Raw genomic sequence first — 17,111 nt, 5'->3', positions numbered from 1 at the left:
AGTTTAAGAGCTCTAAACTGAACTGACTGATAAGACGAGAGCTCTAAACTGACACTGAACTGACTGCCAAGCAATCAGTCAGTCAGTCAGTCTCATCAGTTTGGATTGATTGTTAGCAACTCTGGTCTTGTCATCAGCAAACCCTAACAAGGAGTAGTGTCTAGGGGACTCTGTTAACTGCTTGCTGGAACATCGCTCTCGTTTGCAGCCTCTATACAAGTAAGGCTGCTCTGCTTTCTGTGCTGTAACTTTTTAGTGTTACCAATACGCCACCAAAGACAGCACACAGACATGTCGACACAAAGTCATGATTCACAGCAAGTGTTGTATCCGGAACGAAACATCAACGACAGCAAGGTGCGGAACAGCCATAACTCATCAATGAATACAATGAGCCTTTGCGATGCGAAAATTAACGAAGATACTTTGAGGCATCTAGACCCTGACGCGACAAGCCTTTCCAAGTTAGATCCGAAGACATTGCAAGACCGCAAGTTATCCACCCCAAAAACATGCTACAGCTACGAACCCGCCTTCTCTACGTCAGCCAACTCGCCACCACTGTCATTTCTTTCCAAACCTGTCGAGGACGGTGGGTTGTTTGATCATGCATCCCGCAACCTCACCCATTTAACCCGCGCAGTAGATGAACAGGATACGTCACTCGTGCAACTGAGAGATCAACTGGAGGTACACTTCCAAGATCTGAAAAAGGAATTTGAGGTCAAGAGAGGAGAGAGCTGGATGCCGTTGCAAGCGTGGACGAATGAGGAGTGGAAGTGGGATGATGAGAGTGATGCTGAGACGGAAGGAGTATCTGATTCGCACTGAAAGGTCGGTTGTGTAGGTGGAGTAGGTGAAGCAATGGAGGTTCGACATAACGTAACAGTCACGGGGCTACGTTCATGTGACCTGCAAAGTTATGTTTCCAAGCCAATAGGCGGAGTTTTGAATAGACAAAATAGCTGTAAAGATGGTACGCAAAGTACGTCCTGCTCACGTGCTATCCCCGGATGGACCTAAAGCTGTAAAGGCGGTACCCTAACATTGAGCGAAGGGGTATAGACGCATCATGTACTTGCAATACTGATACGTTCATGGTTCCCCGCATTATTCCGAACCGAACTTCCGTGTTCTCGAGAAATGGCTGTGCTCGCGAACTTAAGTTTGTCGAGCTGCAGTTGCGTTGAGAGGCTCCGAGTTTGGAGTCATGGCGAAGCACTTTTACAAGAACCTTCATAGAAATGACCAACGACTGTTGATGAGAGTTCCTCGCCCTGTATTGAGCGGCCTAGAGAGGCATCATCATATGCGAACATGTGCGGGCGTTGTCGAGCAACCATGGTAGCGAGGGCGGGCCGTCTGGCGCTTCTATGGACGGGGTCCACTGCAGCGTCGTCCATTGCATACATAGACTCTAGTCGATGCCATTAGGACTAGATGGGCCTTGTAGTAAGCATAGTGGAGACTCTCATCCCATGTTTCTCGTCGTGCATGGCGGCCATAAGATCTATCGTCTGCCCGCTCCTCTTCTTCCAACGTTCACTTACCCCAGGATACCAAATATACTGTACGCAGCTGAATTAAGCCCAACGTTACCATCCTGCACCAGCAACCTTCGATTATCCTGTCTGGCCTTACCAAAACCATCAACACCATGACGACATACGTCAGGAACGACAGCGATGCAAGCTCCGGCTCTCCTGGTCGTAAGAAGGAAGCTGCAGATGCGATCGAAATGGTCCCAACACAAAGCCACCAAGATCAAGCCCAACCCAGCGGCCCGCTAATGCTTACTGAGGCGAACTCGAAGAAGAACACGGGATATGCGTTCACGAACAAGCGCAAGTGGGCAATCCTGACGGTAGTCGGACTCTGCCAAACCAGCATGAATTACAACGCAGCGGTCTATTCCAACGCAATAGGGCCACTTAACGAACACTACCACCTGGGTAGCAACCACTTCACCAACGCCAGGGCTGGCATGGCATGGTTTTTGATCCTATACGGTATCGGTTGCGAACTCTGGGCACCCTGGTCCGAAGAGTTCGGACGTAAACCCATCATGCAGCTGTCACTCTTCACCGTCAACATCTGGCAGATCATGGCCGGTGCCAGTACCTCATGGAGTCATGTACTGGCTGCACGCCTGCTCGGCGGTCTCTGCTCCGCAGGTGGTTCTGTAACCCTCGGAATGGTTGCGGACATGTTCGATCCCGAAGAGCAACAACTCCCTATCCTCTGGGTCAGCTTGTGGAGCTGTCTAGGCTCAGTCATCGGTGGCATTTGCGGTGGCCGTATCGAGCAGTTCCTTCACTGGCGATGGAACTTCTGGATTCAGCTCATTCTTGGGGCCACAGTCCAGCTCATCCACTTCGTCTATGTTCCCGAGACCAGGTCGACGGTCATGCTCAACAAGGAAGCTAAGAAGAGCCGCAAGCAAAACCCAGAGGCCAACGTCGTTGGGCCAACCGAACACGAGAAGCTTGACTTCATGGCTTGTCTCAGGATCATGGGTCGTCCATACAAAATGCTAGTCTGCGAACCAATCGTTGGCTTCCTGTCACTGCTCAGTGGATTCAGCGACGCACTCATCTTCAGCTTCTTGGAATCGTACGGGTACGTGTTCGGGAAGGATGGCTGGGGCTTTACTCCTAGTCAGCTAGGACTCGCCTTGTTTGCCCTCTTCATCGGCTACTGGTTAGCAGCAGTGCTGTATTACCCAGTCATACGACGACACAACCAGCAGCGTGGCAACGGTCAAGTGCTCAGCCCTGAGAGCCGACTGTCAGCCCTCCGATGGATCGTACTGCTTCTTCCCATCGGCTTGTTCGGCTCCGCATTCGTAGTTACTGGCCCGCCTCTGCCATGGATCGCACCCCTCATATTCGCCGTCTTAATCGGATGCGCAAACCTTGCCATCTACTTTGCCACCATTGACTACATGGTCGCCGCTTACGGAGGAACTTATTCAGCATCAGCCACCGGCGGCAATGGTTTTGCTCGAGATGTCCTTGCGGGTTTATGCTCCTTCTACACCGGGCCAATGTACAAGAAGCTCGGTGTCCAGAATTCGACATGGGTCTTGTTTGCGGTCTCCGCCCTCGTATGCGCCCCGGTCTTCTTCATCTACAAGTGGGGTCCTAGCATCAGGTCTCGAAGCTCGTACGCACAGCGGATTAAGGAGGAAAGAGAGAAGAGTGCTGCGTTCGAGCAAACAACGCAAGGTCAGGCGTAGAGCTTTGTAGGATGCTCTTAGAGTAGAGGCTGGGAGAGAAGATGGAAGAAGAAGGTACAATGCTGGTGCTCTCCAGATTCATTGGCCGCTGTCTGTTCATTTTATGATAGGTTGGTGTTTGCTGTCCCGTACTCTTTCTTTTTGGCATATTGCCGTGCATGTACCTGTTGCCAACCACGTAGGGCAGCGCCTCTATAGGTGGATTGTCGCGTTCTACTGGCCGATCAGATTATAGATTCTTCAGCCTCAATTTTATCACTACTGGGTCGCCGTCCACTGTGAATACATGAACCCACACAAGTGGCACTCATAGGAATCTTATTATCCTGGCAGTGAACTGAATGTGTGTCGAAGATCGCGGCCCAAAATAGCGTGACGGTAACGATGTTAAGGTCTGGTCGTGGTTGCTGAGAGATCGTCGAGAAGAGCGTTAGCGTCTCACATGACAGCGCGTCACCCCGCGCATGGGCTCGACTTGCTTCAGCCTAGAACTGTGAAGGCAGCCAACACCACCCGAGACAAATTCGATCGCAGTCCTACGGCGAAGACGACAATGCGCATCTTGTCCGCCGCCATCCCACTCGCTTCGTGATCCCTCCCTACCCAACACCACAAACATGTGGTTCTTAGAGCACGAGAGCCTTTTCGGAGGCAAGCGCGTCTGGCTCCGCCCTGGGTCACAGCAACTGTTTGGTCGAACCAAGTCCGACGACAAAGACGGACCACAAGGAACCAATTGGAAGATAGATAACAAGGCCGTCTCGCGCAAGCATGTTATGCTGAAGGTTTACGACGCAGCACCAGAGGACGGCACGAAGCTTCACAAGAGGTCGCAAATTGAGGTGACCGACTTGAGTTGTAGGCAAGGAATTACGATTGACGACAAGACGACTGTAAAGAGCCAGAAGGCAGCCGACGGATCGATAGAATACAGCCGTGAGACTTTGAAGGGCACTGAGCATACCATCAGACTGGCTGCTAGCTATGCGCCTTTCAGAATTGTCTGGCGCCCAATCGTCTTCACTTATGCTTCAAAAGAGTCAAGAGAAAGCAAAATCAAAAGTGCGCAGTTACATGCCCTGGATATCAAGACCACAGCCGACTTCGTATTCAACCAGACCACTCACGTCATATCCGCGAAACGAAACCTTCCCAAAGTCCTCTCGGGTCTCACTTCCGCCAAACATATCGTCACTACAGAATATCTCGATGCAGTCCTCGGAGTCGCAGCGCCATCGGTCGACGAAGACAACAATTACCTGCCTTCGAAGCTGGAACAGGACTTTGACGCATGGTGGCCAGCGGAGAAGGAATACATACCAGCAGCGGGCGCAGAACCGGTTGCGCGACCACAGGAGATGCTATTGCCTGATCCCTCACGGTCAGAAACATTTTCAGGCTTGACCTTTGTATTTTTGAACGAAGGTCAATACAGCAGTTTGCTGGATCCTGTCACTGGCGGAGGCGGTAAAGCACTACTATACGATATACGATTGGGCGAGACAACAATAGAAGAGTACGTCGACTACGTTCACAGCGTAGCAGGGAAGAAGCGGCGCGGCAAACCTGGTGATAAGCTTCCCGTTATAACAGTGCGCTTACCAGCGTACCCTGACGAGATGGAAGAATGGGCCACAAACTTTGTCATTGGGGTCGATCAGGCCCTCGGTCAGCGCTCAGTCTTACAGAATGAGTTTCTCGACGTAATCATCACGAAAGATCGCACCACAATACAAAGGCCGCCCGCAGAAGTGAATACTCCTGCACCTGCACCAGAAACTATGACAATTCGACGTTCCATGCGTCAACCAACACCAACGTCTGGATCCAGAGCACCATCGCAGGCTCCTGAAGAGAGCACACCTCCAGCGGAAGAACCTGCGAAGACCATTCCACGGAAGCGCATACACCGACCTAAAACGAGCCGCTTTACTGGTTTTGACGATGACGACGAACCGCTTCCGAAGAAGAAGCTCAAGGTTGAGAATACCCATATGGAAGATGTTCAGCAGTCTGAATCGCCTCCAGGGCCATCAAAGTCTGCTTCGCAAGCACGTACTACACTAGGCGCACAACGGGAAGCCTCTCCGCAATTACACGTACAATCAACGATTGAGAAAGAAGCGCAGATGGATACTCTGTTCCCTACCGCCGCTAGGATGAGGAAGCAGAGAGCGGCTACCCGCGCACCATCAGCATCTGTCGAGCCAGAAGAAGGGGGTTCTGTGAAGAAACCAGCGAAAAGAGGCGCGGAGACTCTTGCGCGGCTCAACAGAGCAGAGAAGAAAGCCGAGAAAGACATTAACATCCGTGAGCATACGCGTCAGCGCATCAAAGAAGAAGAGGAACGTCGTAAGGCGGATGAAGACAGTCTACGGGAAGCACTCGAGGGCATCGATATCACCGAGCTGAAGAATCTGGCCAAAGTAGAGGTGATGGACGTTTTACCCCGACAAAACAAAAGTACGGCACGCAACCAAAGTCAGACTAACAGTGTGCGCTGGAACGACGAATGGAACGGTCGCAAAAACTTCAAGAAGTTCCGTCGCCGCGGTGCGGAACAAGGCGTCCAAAGCCAAAAAGTCCTCGTCACACTTGAAGAAGCACCCTCTAAGAAGACACATGGTATCACCGAGGCCTTTTTCCTCGAAGATCCTGAACCCTCTGGTCGCTCACACCATAGCCGACGCGGTCGTACTGCAGCACCCGACTCCGACTCGGAACCAGAAGTCGGTGGCTTCACTCGCAGAAAACGAACAACGCAGTCCCAGCCACAACAGGAAGTCATCAACGTTGAGGACAGCGGCCCAGACGATGAAGAGGAAGTTCCGGAACAGCGGACGCAGAGGAGTAGTGGGCGGACTCAAAGGGTTGTGGAGACGCAACTCGAAGGGACGCAAACGACACAAAGGGGAAAGAAGAGGAGTTCTGGGGCGACCGCAAGTAGCGGGCAGCCTGCTAGTAAGAAGGGGAGGTTTGCGAGGAGGGATGATGACAGCGACGATGAGGAGACAGGGTTTAGGTTCAAGCGGAGGACCTAACACATTTTTGCTGTACCGATGTTTTCTCGATTTATATGTATGCGTGCATGATACCCTGGAAGGAGTGTAGCGATAGTGGGTTAGATATCAACTGCATCGTCAATTGTGATATTTAAAAGCGTTGTGTTGCCTTGCCCCAGCACGGGAACTCACTCCACCGCAGTAGACCTCGATTACCGGAAGCGAAGGATGCGTGTGTTTGAAGTGGTTTTGATTCGTAATCTCATAGATAATGGTATAGCGCCCCAACGCCATCTGCCCGCTCATCGAGGTAGAACTTCGAAGCCGGGGTCTTCATTCAACTTCGTGCCATGTAGATATTCCCAGACTGTACCCAGTCCACCCGGCGCAGTGCAAGCTTCCAGAGCTCCAGTCGCCCCGCCCACTTTTCGCGGCGTTTCATTGTCCGCACACCGCGTCGCTGTGACCTGATCCTATTCGATATGGAGGCATCTATCGCTTGCGCTCGAAGTAGGAGCTGGAGCCGAAAAATGCTACACTCGAGTCCATGACTGTCTCGCCAACCCAGAGGTAGCTTTCAAACCACTTCTGGGCGCTGGGGTTCTCGCCGAATGTATCTGGCTTTACACTGGGACTGGGTTTAGCTTTAGCTCCGATCGTGTAGTTATAGGGTACTTGTGAGATGGCCCGAGATGGAGTGTGGAGAGGAGGTGGGTGGCGCTTAACGAGGGGGGGTGGGATGGGGGAACATACGTGAGGCCAGTCGAGCGTCGGACGCCGGCAAGGAAGGCGGATACTGAAGCAGTGTTAGCGATGGATTGGGCAGGCGTGTTTCCAGTGCACGTACTTAATACCGCATCGAAGGCGTAATGTGCGACTTTGCCGAGCTGTTACTTGTGTGAGCTAGGGAGCATGCGACTCGGTGGTCCGACCGACAAAGTAGTAGGCACCGTAGAGGAGTATGGTACATACAACCATGATGGGCGACTTTTTGGGCGGAAGAGGTGGCGGATCGGTATGGGGTGGTATGGGGCTGCTGGGGAGAGCGAGGCGACGAGTGTCTAGGGGCTTGTTGCGGGTGTGGGTGGTGTTGTCGTGTGTTGTTGAGCGAAGGATGCGGGATGCGGTGTAGGGTGGAGGAGAGACCTAGTGTGGCTGGTGCCGCGACTTAGTCACTCGTCTGCATGTGATTGAGCTGGCACGCGACTCCAGGGCTCCCTTGTTTCTAGTCTAGAATACCGTACTGCTATCTGTGTGACAACTGCACCCGTTGATCGTGTTCATGTGTTCTCCATAATTATCTGGGTGCTACTGCGGCCAGGCTGTTTGTAGGCTGCCCCGGAGGCTCAGATAGGGCTGCTACCTGCGATCGTCTCCACTAATATGGAACTGGAGCATAATGTCGCATCAATGGGACCCTTTCCCTTTGACCTCGGGCAAGCCATGCGGAGCAGTTGCGGGTGATTTAGGAGCGGACCCTACGACGTGCTGCACTTGGTATATAACAGGGCCTGCCGCGACGTAGTCCATGGGTGAAACTTTCTGGACCCCATGAACCTCCAAGAACACACCACCCATCTCCGCGCGGGTAACCCACTCTGAAAAATCGAGACACGCCAGCAGCCGGCCGCGCATTACCACAACTGCCCACTAGCCAGATACGCCCAGCGGGAACGCGGCGCCGAGATTTTCAATTGCTGTGCAAAAACAGTACACGTTTGACGGCTTATCTGGGCGGGATGTCTGGGTGCAATGATGCAGGAACGTGGGTGGAGTCGAAGAAGCAAATGGGTGTCACAATACTTGCCCATGGGACAGATTCAGCAGTACCGTCAGCAGATCGCTCGGCGCATAACGAAAGCCTTTTATTCAACCAAACCGTCTCCAGACCATTTCCTGACTCCAATCTGTTTCCAATTCTCATATCCAAACGGCCGCCGCTCAGGGTTGCAGCGCCCCACGTCGTACTAATCAGCATAACTAGCGCCTAGACTAAACTGCCCCTCCAAAACGCGCTCAACAGCCAACAAAACTTCTAGCCCGTCGCAGTAGAAGATAAACCCCGTCGACCGCCATTTTTGAAGACACAATTTGCCCACCTCTCTTCCTCTTCACCAGCCGTCGCCAAACCCATTGGAGTTCTCTATAAAGACTCCTTCGACCGGCCCCGCATTCCGCGACAGCGACTCAGACTTTCCCCTCCACCACCTCTTCTCTCCAAAACACCATCCACAAAATGGCGAACGCGTATGTAAATTATAATCTCTTAGTAAAGACTCGGAGCGGCTTCGCACACTGGATTGTATGATTTACGTTCAGAGCCGAACGCGCTGGAAAAGGTCTCTTCTATAGAGGCATACAACTCATAAAACACCCACTGACACCCCCACCAGTCTAGACCACCTCAACTCCGGCAGGACCAGGATCGAGTGGCTCAGCCAGCTCAACACTGAGTACACACCTGCACGGGAGTACCGAAGAACCTCCATCATCTGCACCATCGGTCCAAAGACAAACTCCGCCGAGAAGATCAACGCCCTCCGCAAAGTTGGTCTCAATGTCGTTCGCATGAACTTCTCCCACGGCTCCTACGAGTACCACCAGTCCGTCATCGACAACGCGCGCGAGGCCGAGAGGACACAACCCGGCAGGCCTGTGGCTATTGCCCTCGACACCAAGGGCCCCGAGATCCGAACTGGTAACACAGTCGGAGATGCCGATATTCCCATCAAGGCTGGCTCCATCATCAACATCACCACTGATGAGCAATATGCCACCGCTTGCGACGACAAGAACATGTACGTCGACTACAAGAACATTACCAAGGTCATCGCACCTGGCCGCACAATCTACGTCGACGACGGTGTCCTCTCATTTGAGGTCATTGAGGTCACAGACGACAAGACGCTCAAGTGCAAGTGCGTCAACAACGGCAAGATCTCGTCCAGGAAGGGTGTAAACCTGCCCAAGACCGACATTGACCTTCCCCCACTATCTGAGAAGGACAAGGCCGATCTCAAGTTCGGTGTCAAGAACAAGGTCGACATGGTCTTCGCCTCGTTCATCCGCCGTGGAAGCGACATCACTGCTATCCGCGAGGTGCTCGGCGAGGAGGGCAAGGACATCCAGATCATTGCCAAGGTCGAGAACCAGCAAGGTGTAAACAACTTCGACGAGATTCTGAGGGAGACTGACGGTGTCATGGTCGCTCGTGGTGACCTTGGTATCGAGATTCCACCCAGCCAGGTCTTCATCGCTCAGAAGATGATGATCACCAAGTGCAACATTGCCGGCAAGCCCGTCATTTGCGCAACTCAGATGCTCGAGTCCATGACCTACAACCCACGCCCAACCCGCGCTGAAGTCAGCGACGTCGGTAACGCTGTCCTCGACGGTGCTGACTGTGTCATGTTGTCTGGAGAGACAGCAAAGGGTGACTACCCCGTAGAGGCTGTCACCATGATGCACGAGACTTGCCTGCTCGCAGAGGTCGCTATCCCATATGTCAACGCTTTTGACGAGCTGAGGAAGCTGGCTCCCGTCCCATGCCCTACCACTGAGACGTGCGCTATGGCAGCTGTCAGTGCCAGTCTCGAGCAGAACGCCGGTGCCATCTTGGTCCTGACAACGAGGTAAGTTCATTGACATCTTGTACACCTGTGATTCTAGGTTCTAACGTGCATTAGTGGTACCACCGCCCGCCTTGTCTCCAAGTACCGCCCCGTTTGCCCCATCATCATGGTTACCCGCAACGAGATGGCCGCTAGGGTGAGTTTCTTTTTCTCTTGTGCACAAGGATTCCTAGGCTAACTTCTGCAGTATTCCCACTTGTACCGCGGCGTATATCCATTTTACTTCCCCGAGGCGAAGCCAGACTTCAAGACTGAACCATGGCAGGAGGATGTTGACCGCCGTTTGAAGTGGGGAATTATGAACGCCATTAAGCTCGGTGTTCTCAACAAGGGCGATCCAGTCATTTGCGTACAAGGCTGGAGAGGAGGTATGGGCCACACCAACACACTCCGCATTGTCCCCGCACAGGAGGACCTTGGTCTTGACCAAGACGCGTGAAGGTAGGGTTGGAGCGGAGACGTGCGGTGCTTAGATAGAGGGTGTGGAGTGCGCTGCATGAGGCGCATATACATGACTCGTTTTCGCAAATGACGGTCTGGCGCATAGGGACACAAGATTAGGTGTAAACACTAGCGGATCAAGCGAACTCTTTAATGACCACCTCTTCTTATGATTTCGAGTGATCGTCGCATGCTAAGCCGAGACAAAGACATAAGTGATATCCCACTGCAAGGCGGCACAACAAGGCATCCAAGGGTGACATCGTCCGTGCGCCAGCAACACTAGCCTTCTGTACACGATGGTGAGTCCGACGCACAACCCTACCACAACCCACGATGGACATATCTGCGCTAGTAAATCACGATGGGGAAGCATCGGTGCTACCGCGCCGTTCACTCTCCAATCCCCAATCACTCTTCTCATCCTCCCCCGTCACTCCCGCCGCAAAGATACCGACGCCTAAACCCAGCCAGAAGCAGATGTCGCTCAAGCGGAAACGCCATGACCCCAAGCCGATATGGGCCTATCGTGAAGGTGAAGAACTCCCGCCTGAGCTCAAGCAGCTGCAAGAGCAACAACGCCAACAATCACGTCCGCCTCCACCTGTCATAGCCCAGCCGCAGCCGCATGCGCAAGCTATACCATCGCATCACCCGCCGCCTCGACCTCAACCTTCACCCAACGCCGAGCGCAACGGACACGCGCCGAGCGAAACCGGCGCGCCTCCCCCAGCAGTCGGTGTTTCCGGACTCGCAGGCTTCGAGCGGCCCATCTCAGACGATGCGCAAATCTACGATGACGTCTCGCGCAACGTATGCGACTTCATATGGAACACGGCTGTCAACAACGAAACAGTGCGCAACGCCATCGTGGATCCAAAGGTGCAGCTCGAGGTCGAAGCACGCTGGGGTCAGATCCTAGAGAAAACGACGAACCAGCGAATACGCGGCTTCTGGCGCACCGAAACCGTAATAAACACCGAGATGCTAGAAGTCAAGTTCGAGAGCACTATGACTGTTCAACAACATAAGCGTATGAACATGTACCTCAACACGCAGGTCCAACATTCCAAGACATCTGGAGGTTCACGTCCCGCGATCGACTATAGACATACCTACGAGACGGACATTTTTTATGAGCTCGACCAGGACGGCTTTTCCAAGTTAAACCCTATAGTCCAGCGCCTCATTAGCGCATCTGGAAGCCGACAAAAAGTCCGTGTGACGCGCGACATGAAGACGGGCGAGTTCCTACGAGCCATCATAAAACACCGAATAGGCAACCTCGAAGTCAGCTCTCCCAAGACGGAATGGGACTACCGCATCGGCATCAACCTCGAAATCGACTTTCCGGGTCCAATCGAGAGCCTCAAGCCCGCTCTGGAAGGAGGCAAGACACTGGAGAGTATGCAGCGGCAAAAGGATCGCATGTCGTACTCGTGGCTGGGCGCGTACCAAGTCGATCTGACCCAGGTCACGCAAGGAACCAGCAAGAACCACGAGCTAGAGCTCGAACTGGACTCTGGTGTTCTCATCGCAGAGGCGGACAAAGTGAGGCGGAAGGAGGTGACCAAGTTTGAGAGCTTGATCAACGGTATGATGAATAATCTGCGGGTTCTGTCGCGTGAAATCACGCCTCCTGTTCCCGGTGCGTAGACAGGAAAGCGCTGGAGAAGGAGCTTGTATTACTACTACTACTATTATTATTATTATTTCTAAACGGCGTTGAACACCCGGAAGCATACAAGGGCTCAGCAGCATGGGGTGGAGTTTACACATTCAAATCAAGATACCCAATTCTCGCTATGTTGTATTCCATCTGATGATTGACATGAAGCCTGACATGAATCTAATCATTCATAAACCAACAAGCTCCCGAGACTTGTTCGCTGCAGACGCCTGTGTGCTGCATAAACATGCAGACTGTCATCCGAACTGTGCAATGCTAATGACGTGGAATGTCTGCCTAGGTAGAGCTTATCGTGGGTGATGCGCAAGTAGCGTATTATGTCATGCTGAAGTGGACCAGGGTCGCCGCTTCCGAAACTCACGAGCTACTGTTTAGACCATCACGTACACGATTCCCCGAACATCACAACGGCGCCACGCCATCCCCCCATCAGCCGCCCACCCTCATCTTCTCGTCCCTCTTTCACTGCGACCGTCACTATAGAGTCCGACGCAGCACCGCCTCAGATTATCCTTTGACCCCAGGCAAGCCCGCAGGCGCCACAGCGCAGCTCCATACGCTTCTACCCACTTCCGCAACAACAGCTCTCACCCTCACCACAACCGCCGACGGCCATTCAACAACACCAGGCCACACGTCGCCCCCGCCAGAAACAACACAATGGTTGGCCTCACGTCCGCCGCCGGTGTCGTCGGCTTCCTCTCGGAGCCAGACCCGGCCCTGCGCTCATTCGCCCTCCAGCGGCTGAACGAGGAGATCGACCTTCTGTGGCCAGAGGTCGCGGGCTCTGTCAGTCAGATGTAAGAAACCTAGCGGAGCTTCTACGCGCTCTCGTCAGCCCATCACCATCGGAGCAGCTGCTAACATGGGTGCGTCATAGTGAGGCTCTCTACGAAGACGAATCGTTTCCCGAGCGAGAGCTTGCTGCTTTAGTAGCCGCAAAGGTGTACTACCAGCTGCAAGAGTACAATGAGAGCATGGTCTTCGCACTGGGTGCCGGCAAGCTCTTCGATATCCACAAGGCCGCCGAGTTCGAGGAGACAATACTGGGTAAGACAACACGGACACCTGAGCCTTCCAATCAGCTCACGACTACTTCCATCTTAAGCTGAAGCAGTGGATTCATCATACTTGGAGCACAATCGGCTAACTTGCTTTTTCCAGCAAAGTGCTTAGATACCTACATCGCGCTGTCCGTCATGCACAACCCACCTACACCGGTCAGCAAGGCGAACCAGGCCCCGCCGCAACTTAGCACATCGTTCTCTGGGAGTGCAGCAGGAGGTGCCAGCACTTCAGCCAGTCTGGCCTCTCCGATAACGCCCTTCTCACAGTCCGCGTTACCCTCCAAGTCACTTCTCTCTAGGGAAGATTCGTCGACATTCGATCCTACTCTCCCAGGAGGAGGTAATGCTGGTGTACCTGGAGCACATCCCACCCCGATGGTGTTACAGCGAAATGTCCAGAAGAACCTCCACGACACTGTGCGACGAATATTCGAGAGCTGCTACCAAAGCGGCAACTACAAACAGGTCGTAGGAATCGCCATTGAGGCACGGAATCTCGAAGTTTTGAAGGAGTCAATCATCCGCGCGAGCCAAGATGGGAAGAAGCAGGGCAAGAAGCCTGCACAGCCTTCTGCACAGAGCGAGGATTTGATGGAATACGTCCTGGACATCTGCATGAATGTGGTGCAAGAGCGAGGCCTGAGGAACGAGATTCTCCGCCTGATCTTGGATCTCCTCAACGATCACCAAATCCCGAATCCCGATTACTTCTCCATTGCCAAATGTGTAGTGTACCTCAACCAGCACTCACTCGCTTCAAAGCTCATCCGACAGCTGATCGAGCGCGGCGACGACAAGTCTCGCGCAGTCGCATACCAGATCTCGTTCGACCTGTACGAGAATGGCACACAAGAGTTCCTCACAAAGGTCATGGAGGAGCTGCCAGAAGCCGAGAAGGAGGAGCAGAAACCTACGGAAGCAGGCGAATCAGACTCTCTGCTTGCAGACGTGGACACTAGCAACTCAAAGGGCGACCAGGCGAGTGAAGATCAGATCAAGGTCTTCAACAATGTTCGCTACATCCTTCGCGGAACCAAGAGCATTGAGCTGAACCTCGAATTCCTTTACAGAAACAACCGCACAGACAAAGCCGTGCTGAACAAGGTCCGTGACAGCTTGGAGGCCAGGAACTCCATATTCCATTCCAGTGTCACATTTGCGAACGCCTTCATGAATGCTGGCACTACTAATGACACATTCTTCCGCGAGAACCTGGAATGGTTAGGAAAGGCAGTGAACTGGTCCAAGTTCTCCGCAACCGCTGCTCTGGGTGTCATCCACCGTGGCAACATCACACAAGGCCAGAAGCTTCTTGAGCCTTATCTTCCCAAGGACAGCGTTTCGTCAGGCTCTCATTATGAGCAGGGTGGATCACTGTACGCTCTTGGTTTGATCTACGCCAATCACGGAAGCAATGTTCTTGATCTGCTACTCAAGCAGTTCCAGAATGCATCTGAGGAGGTCATTCAGCATGGCGGTGCGCTCGGTCTTGGTGTCGCCGGTATGGCCACTGGCTCCGAGGAGATCTTCGAGGCGTTCAAGAACGTTCTATACACAGACTCTGCCATCAACGGTGAGGCTGTCGGTCTCTCAATGGGTCTCGTCATGCTCGGCACTGGTAACATCAAGGCACTCGAAGACATGATCCAGTATGCGCACGACACCCAACACGAGAAGATTGTTCGTGGTCTTGCCATGGGTATGGCACTTATCATGTACGGTCGACAAGAGGCTGCCGATGAGCTCATTAACGGGCTCCTTGACGACCCAGACCCAACTCTGCGCTACGGAGGTATCATGACCATCGCTTTGGCGTACTGTGGTACAGGTAGCAACAAGGCCGTCCGCAGGTTACTCCACGTTGCGGTCAGTGATGTAAGCGACGACGTACGAAGAGTTGCAGTCATGAGCTTGGGCTTCATCCTCTTCAGGAAGCCAGGCAGTGTACCCCGCATGGTCGAGCTTCTCGCAGAGTCGTACAACCCACATGTGCGCTACGGAGCCACCATGGCTCTTGGTATTGCATGTGCCGGAACTGGCCTTCCCGAGGCTGTAGATCTGTTGGAGCCCATGATGAAGGACTCAACCGACTTCGTCCGACAAGGCGCTTTGATTGCGTTAGCCATGATCATGGTGCAGCAAAACGAGGCGATGAATCCCAAGGTAGCGTCTATCCGAAAGCAGCTTGCCAAGGTTGTCAGCGACCGCCATGAGGATGCTTTGGCCAAGTTGGGTGCTGCTCTAGCTATCGGTATCATTGACGCTGGAGGCCGGAATTGCACAATCGGCCTGCAGACGCCGACTGGTAACTTGAACATGGCCGCTATTGTCGGCATGGCTGTCTTCACGCAGTACTGGTACTGGTTCCCTTTGACTCACTTCTTGTCATTGAGCTTCACATCTACTGCAGTCATTGGTCTAGACCAGGAGCTGGAGATTCCGTCGTTCAAGTTCCACAGCAACACGAGGCCAAGCACGTTCGATTACCCACCAGATGCAGAGGTCAAGGCTGAAGAGGCGCCCGAGAAGATCAAGACTGCCGTTTTGTCGACAACCGCTCAAGATAAGCGACGACGAATGGTAAAGGAGCGCCAAAAGCGGAGGGAAAGCATGGACGTGGATCATACTCCTACCACACCTAAGCCTGCAGACGACGATAAGATGGACGTCGACGAGGATCCTAAGAAGGAAGATGGTGAGAAGGCCGATGGTACCCAATCCGTGGAGCCATCGAAGAAGAAGGAGAAGGAGAAGGTTGGCTATGAACTGGAGAACATGTCGCGTGTACTGCCGCCACAAGTGAAGTACATCAGCTTCCCGAGCGAACGATATGTACCAGTGAAGAAGGTTAGTAGCCCACATACCACATGGAAGATGACTAAGCTAACACACTCTCAGCCAACTCTCGGTGTCATTCTTCTCACAGACACCAAGCCTTCAGAACCAAAGACGCTCTTGGAGCTCAAGGTAAAGAAGGCCGTGCCTGCCCCTGCCCCTGGCGCGTCGGGTTCCTCAGGAGATCAAGGTCCAGAAGGCGTATCAGTAACAACTGCTGCAGCGCCGGTCAGCGACAATATGGTGGATGAGGGTGAGGCCGAAGCGTCGACGCCGGGTGAGTTTGTCTACGAATCGGACACGAACCCGGACGACGACGAATAGACGACGCCGGCGGCCACGGTAGTGAGCGGTCTATACTATCAGCCCAGCCTATTGGGGGTTGGAGATGGGACACAATGGAGGAGGGTTTTTGCATTCACCATAGGTTATAGGGAGGCTTGTAGAGCCACCTTTCCCCGTAAGCTATTTTAGACTAGGATGCATGTATAATAGCCAGAGAAGAGGGTTCATCACTTTGATACTGAATGATCTTCTGGCTTGCTTGAGTTGGTGACGTGATGATGTTGGTGTTAATCTTCTAGGATCTTGCATGGAACAATATACGAAGGATCAGACGACCATGAAGATCCACGGTCCTCTCAGAAACCGCTGGAACATATGCCGGCAGTGGAAGGTGGGACGGCAATATGAATAGATTGATGGGCCTGCAGTGGCAGTGGCGAGTGGAGCTGAAACGCAGAATTACGACAGTAGACCAGAAGTAGACATTCCGGAAGAATCTACTGGCCAAGAGCTTGATGATTGTGAATGTGATTTATTGTTAACAGCGTTTCTTCGTAGAGGGAGTGGGCGTTGGTACGACGCTGTTCTGGATGGTGTGCGGGTCGCACCTCCCCTGCGTTCCCCGGATTCTTCGGTCCGCTAGCTTGGTTTGCGGGTGGAGAGGTGCGACAAGGGCTGTCTTCTAGACTTCATCTTTCGCAAACATCAAGATTGGCGACAGCGAAAGCAACAACGGGAAACTTGTACCGCAGAATTCAGAGTACCTTACTCGCTTCTCGTTCTCACACTGCAGCGCGCAAGGGTTCATGATGATGCACTGATCGCCGCCTGTGTCGAAAGGTCAGGCAAGCATTACGAAGCGAAGGATTGCGGCATGGTACGAATGAGAACGAGCGACAGGCGGCCTAGTGGTTGCCACGC

At 53.2% G+C, this 17,111-nt stretch overlaps 7 protein-coding genes across 7 annotated transcripts; 6 read left to right on the top strand and 1 right to left on the bottom strand.

The window, feature by feature from the left end:
• Positions 1-291: 291 nt before the first annotated feature.
• Positions 292-831, top strand: J4E82_010781 (uncharacterized protein; the record flags this gene model as incomplete). Its single annotated transcript, XM_051736991.1, has 1 exon — positions 292-831. One exon carries the CDS (start codon positions 292-294, stop codon positions 829-831), a length of 540 nt encoding a protein of 179 aa, XP_051583270.1.
• An 826-nt stretch (positions 832-1,657) lies between these two features.
• J4E82_010780 (uncharacterized protein) lies at positions 1,658-3,238 on the top strand (the record flags this gene model as incomplete). The annotated part of the gene is made up of 1 exon (XM_051736990.1): positions 1,658-3,238. The coding sequence occupies one exon, from the start codon at positions 1,658-1,660 to the stop codon at positions 3,236-3,238; it is 1,581 nt and encodes a 526-aa protein (XP_051583269.1).
• Positions 3,239-3,855: 617 nt separating this feature from the next.
• On the top strand, positions 3,856-6,279 carry J4E82_010779 (uncharacterized protein; the record flags this gene model as incomplete). The annotated part of the gene is made up of 1 exon (XM_051736989.1): positions 3,856-6,279. The coding sequence occupies one exon, from the start codon at positions 3,856-3,858 to the stop codon at positions 6,277-6,279; it is 2,424 nt and encodes an 807-aa protein (XP_051583268.1).
• A 453-nt stretch (positions 6,280-6,732) lies between these two features.
• Positions 6,733-7,218, bottom strand: J4E82_010778 (uncharacterized protein; the record flags this gene model as incomplete). Its single annotated transcript, XM_051736988.1, has 4 exons — positions 6,733-6,868; positions 6,994-7,036; positions 7,088-7,127; positions 7,177-7,218. 4 exons carry the CDS (start codon positions 7,216-7,218, stop codon positions 6,733-6,735), a joined length of 261 nt encoding a protein of 86 aa, XP_051583267.1.
• A 1,326-nt stretch (positions 7,219-8,544) lies between these two features.
• On the top strand, positions 8,545-10,311 carry J4E82_010777 (uncharacterized protein; the record flags this gene model as incomplete). The annotated part of the gene is made up of 4 exons (XM_051736987.1): positions 8,545-8,579; positions 8,634-9,872; positions 9,927-10,008; positions 10,060-10,311. The coding sequence occupies 4 exons, from the start codon at positions 8,545-8,547 to the stop codon at positions 10,309-10,311; spliced, it is 1,608 nt and encodes a 535-aa protein (XP_051583266.1).
• A 338-nt stretch (positions 10,312-10,649) lies between these two features.
• J4E82_010776 (uncharacterized protein) lies at positions 10,650-11,969 on the top strand (the record flags this gene model as incomplete). Its single annotated transcript, XM_051736986.1, has 1 exon — positions 10,650-11,969. The coding sequence occupies one exon, from the start codon at positions 10,650-10,652 to the stop codon at positions 11,967-11,969; it is 1,320 nt and encodes a 439-aa protein (XP_051583265.1).
• Positions 11,970-12,663: 694 nt separating this feature from the next.
• On the top strand, positions 12,664-16,229 carry J4E82_010775 (uncharacterized protein; the record flags this gene model as incomplete). The annotated part of the gene is made up of 4 exons (XM_051736985.1): positions 12,664-12,803; positions 12,884-13,053; positions 13,168-15,917; positions 15,969-16,229. 4 exons carry the CDS (start codon positions 12,664-12,666, stop codon positions 16,227-16,229), a joined length of 3,321 nt encoding a protein of 1,106 aa, XP_051583264.1.
• Between the last annotated feature and the right edge of the window lie 882 nt (positions 16,230-17,111).

This window comes from Alternaria postmessia, assembly GCF_024291825.1.
Source record: "Alternaria postmessia strain BMP 2775 chromosome Unknown scaffold_142, whole genome shotgun sequence".
Classification (NCBI taxonomy): Eukaryota; Fungi; Ascomycota; class Dothideomycetes; order Pleosporales; family Pleosporaceae; genus Alternaria; species Alternaria postmessia.
Note: the sequence above shows the minus strand (reverse complement) of the source record. Positions and strands in the feature narration are given on the sequence as shown.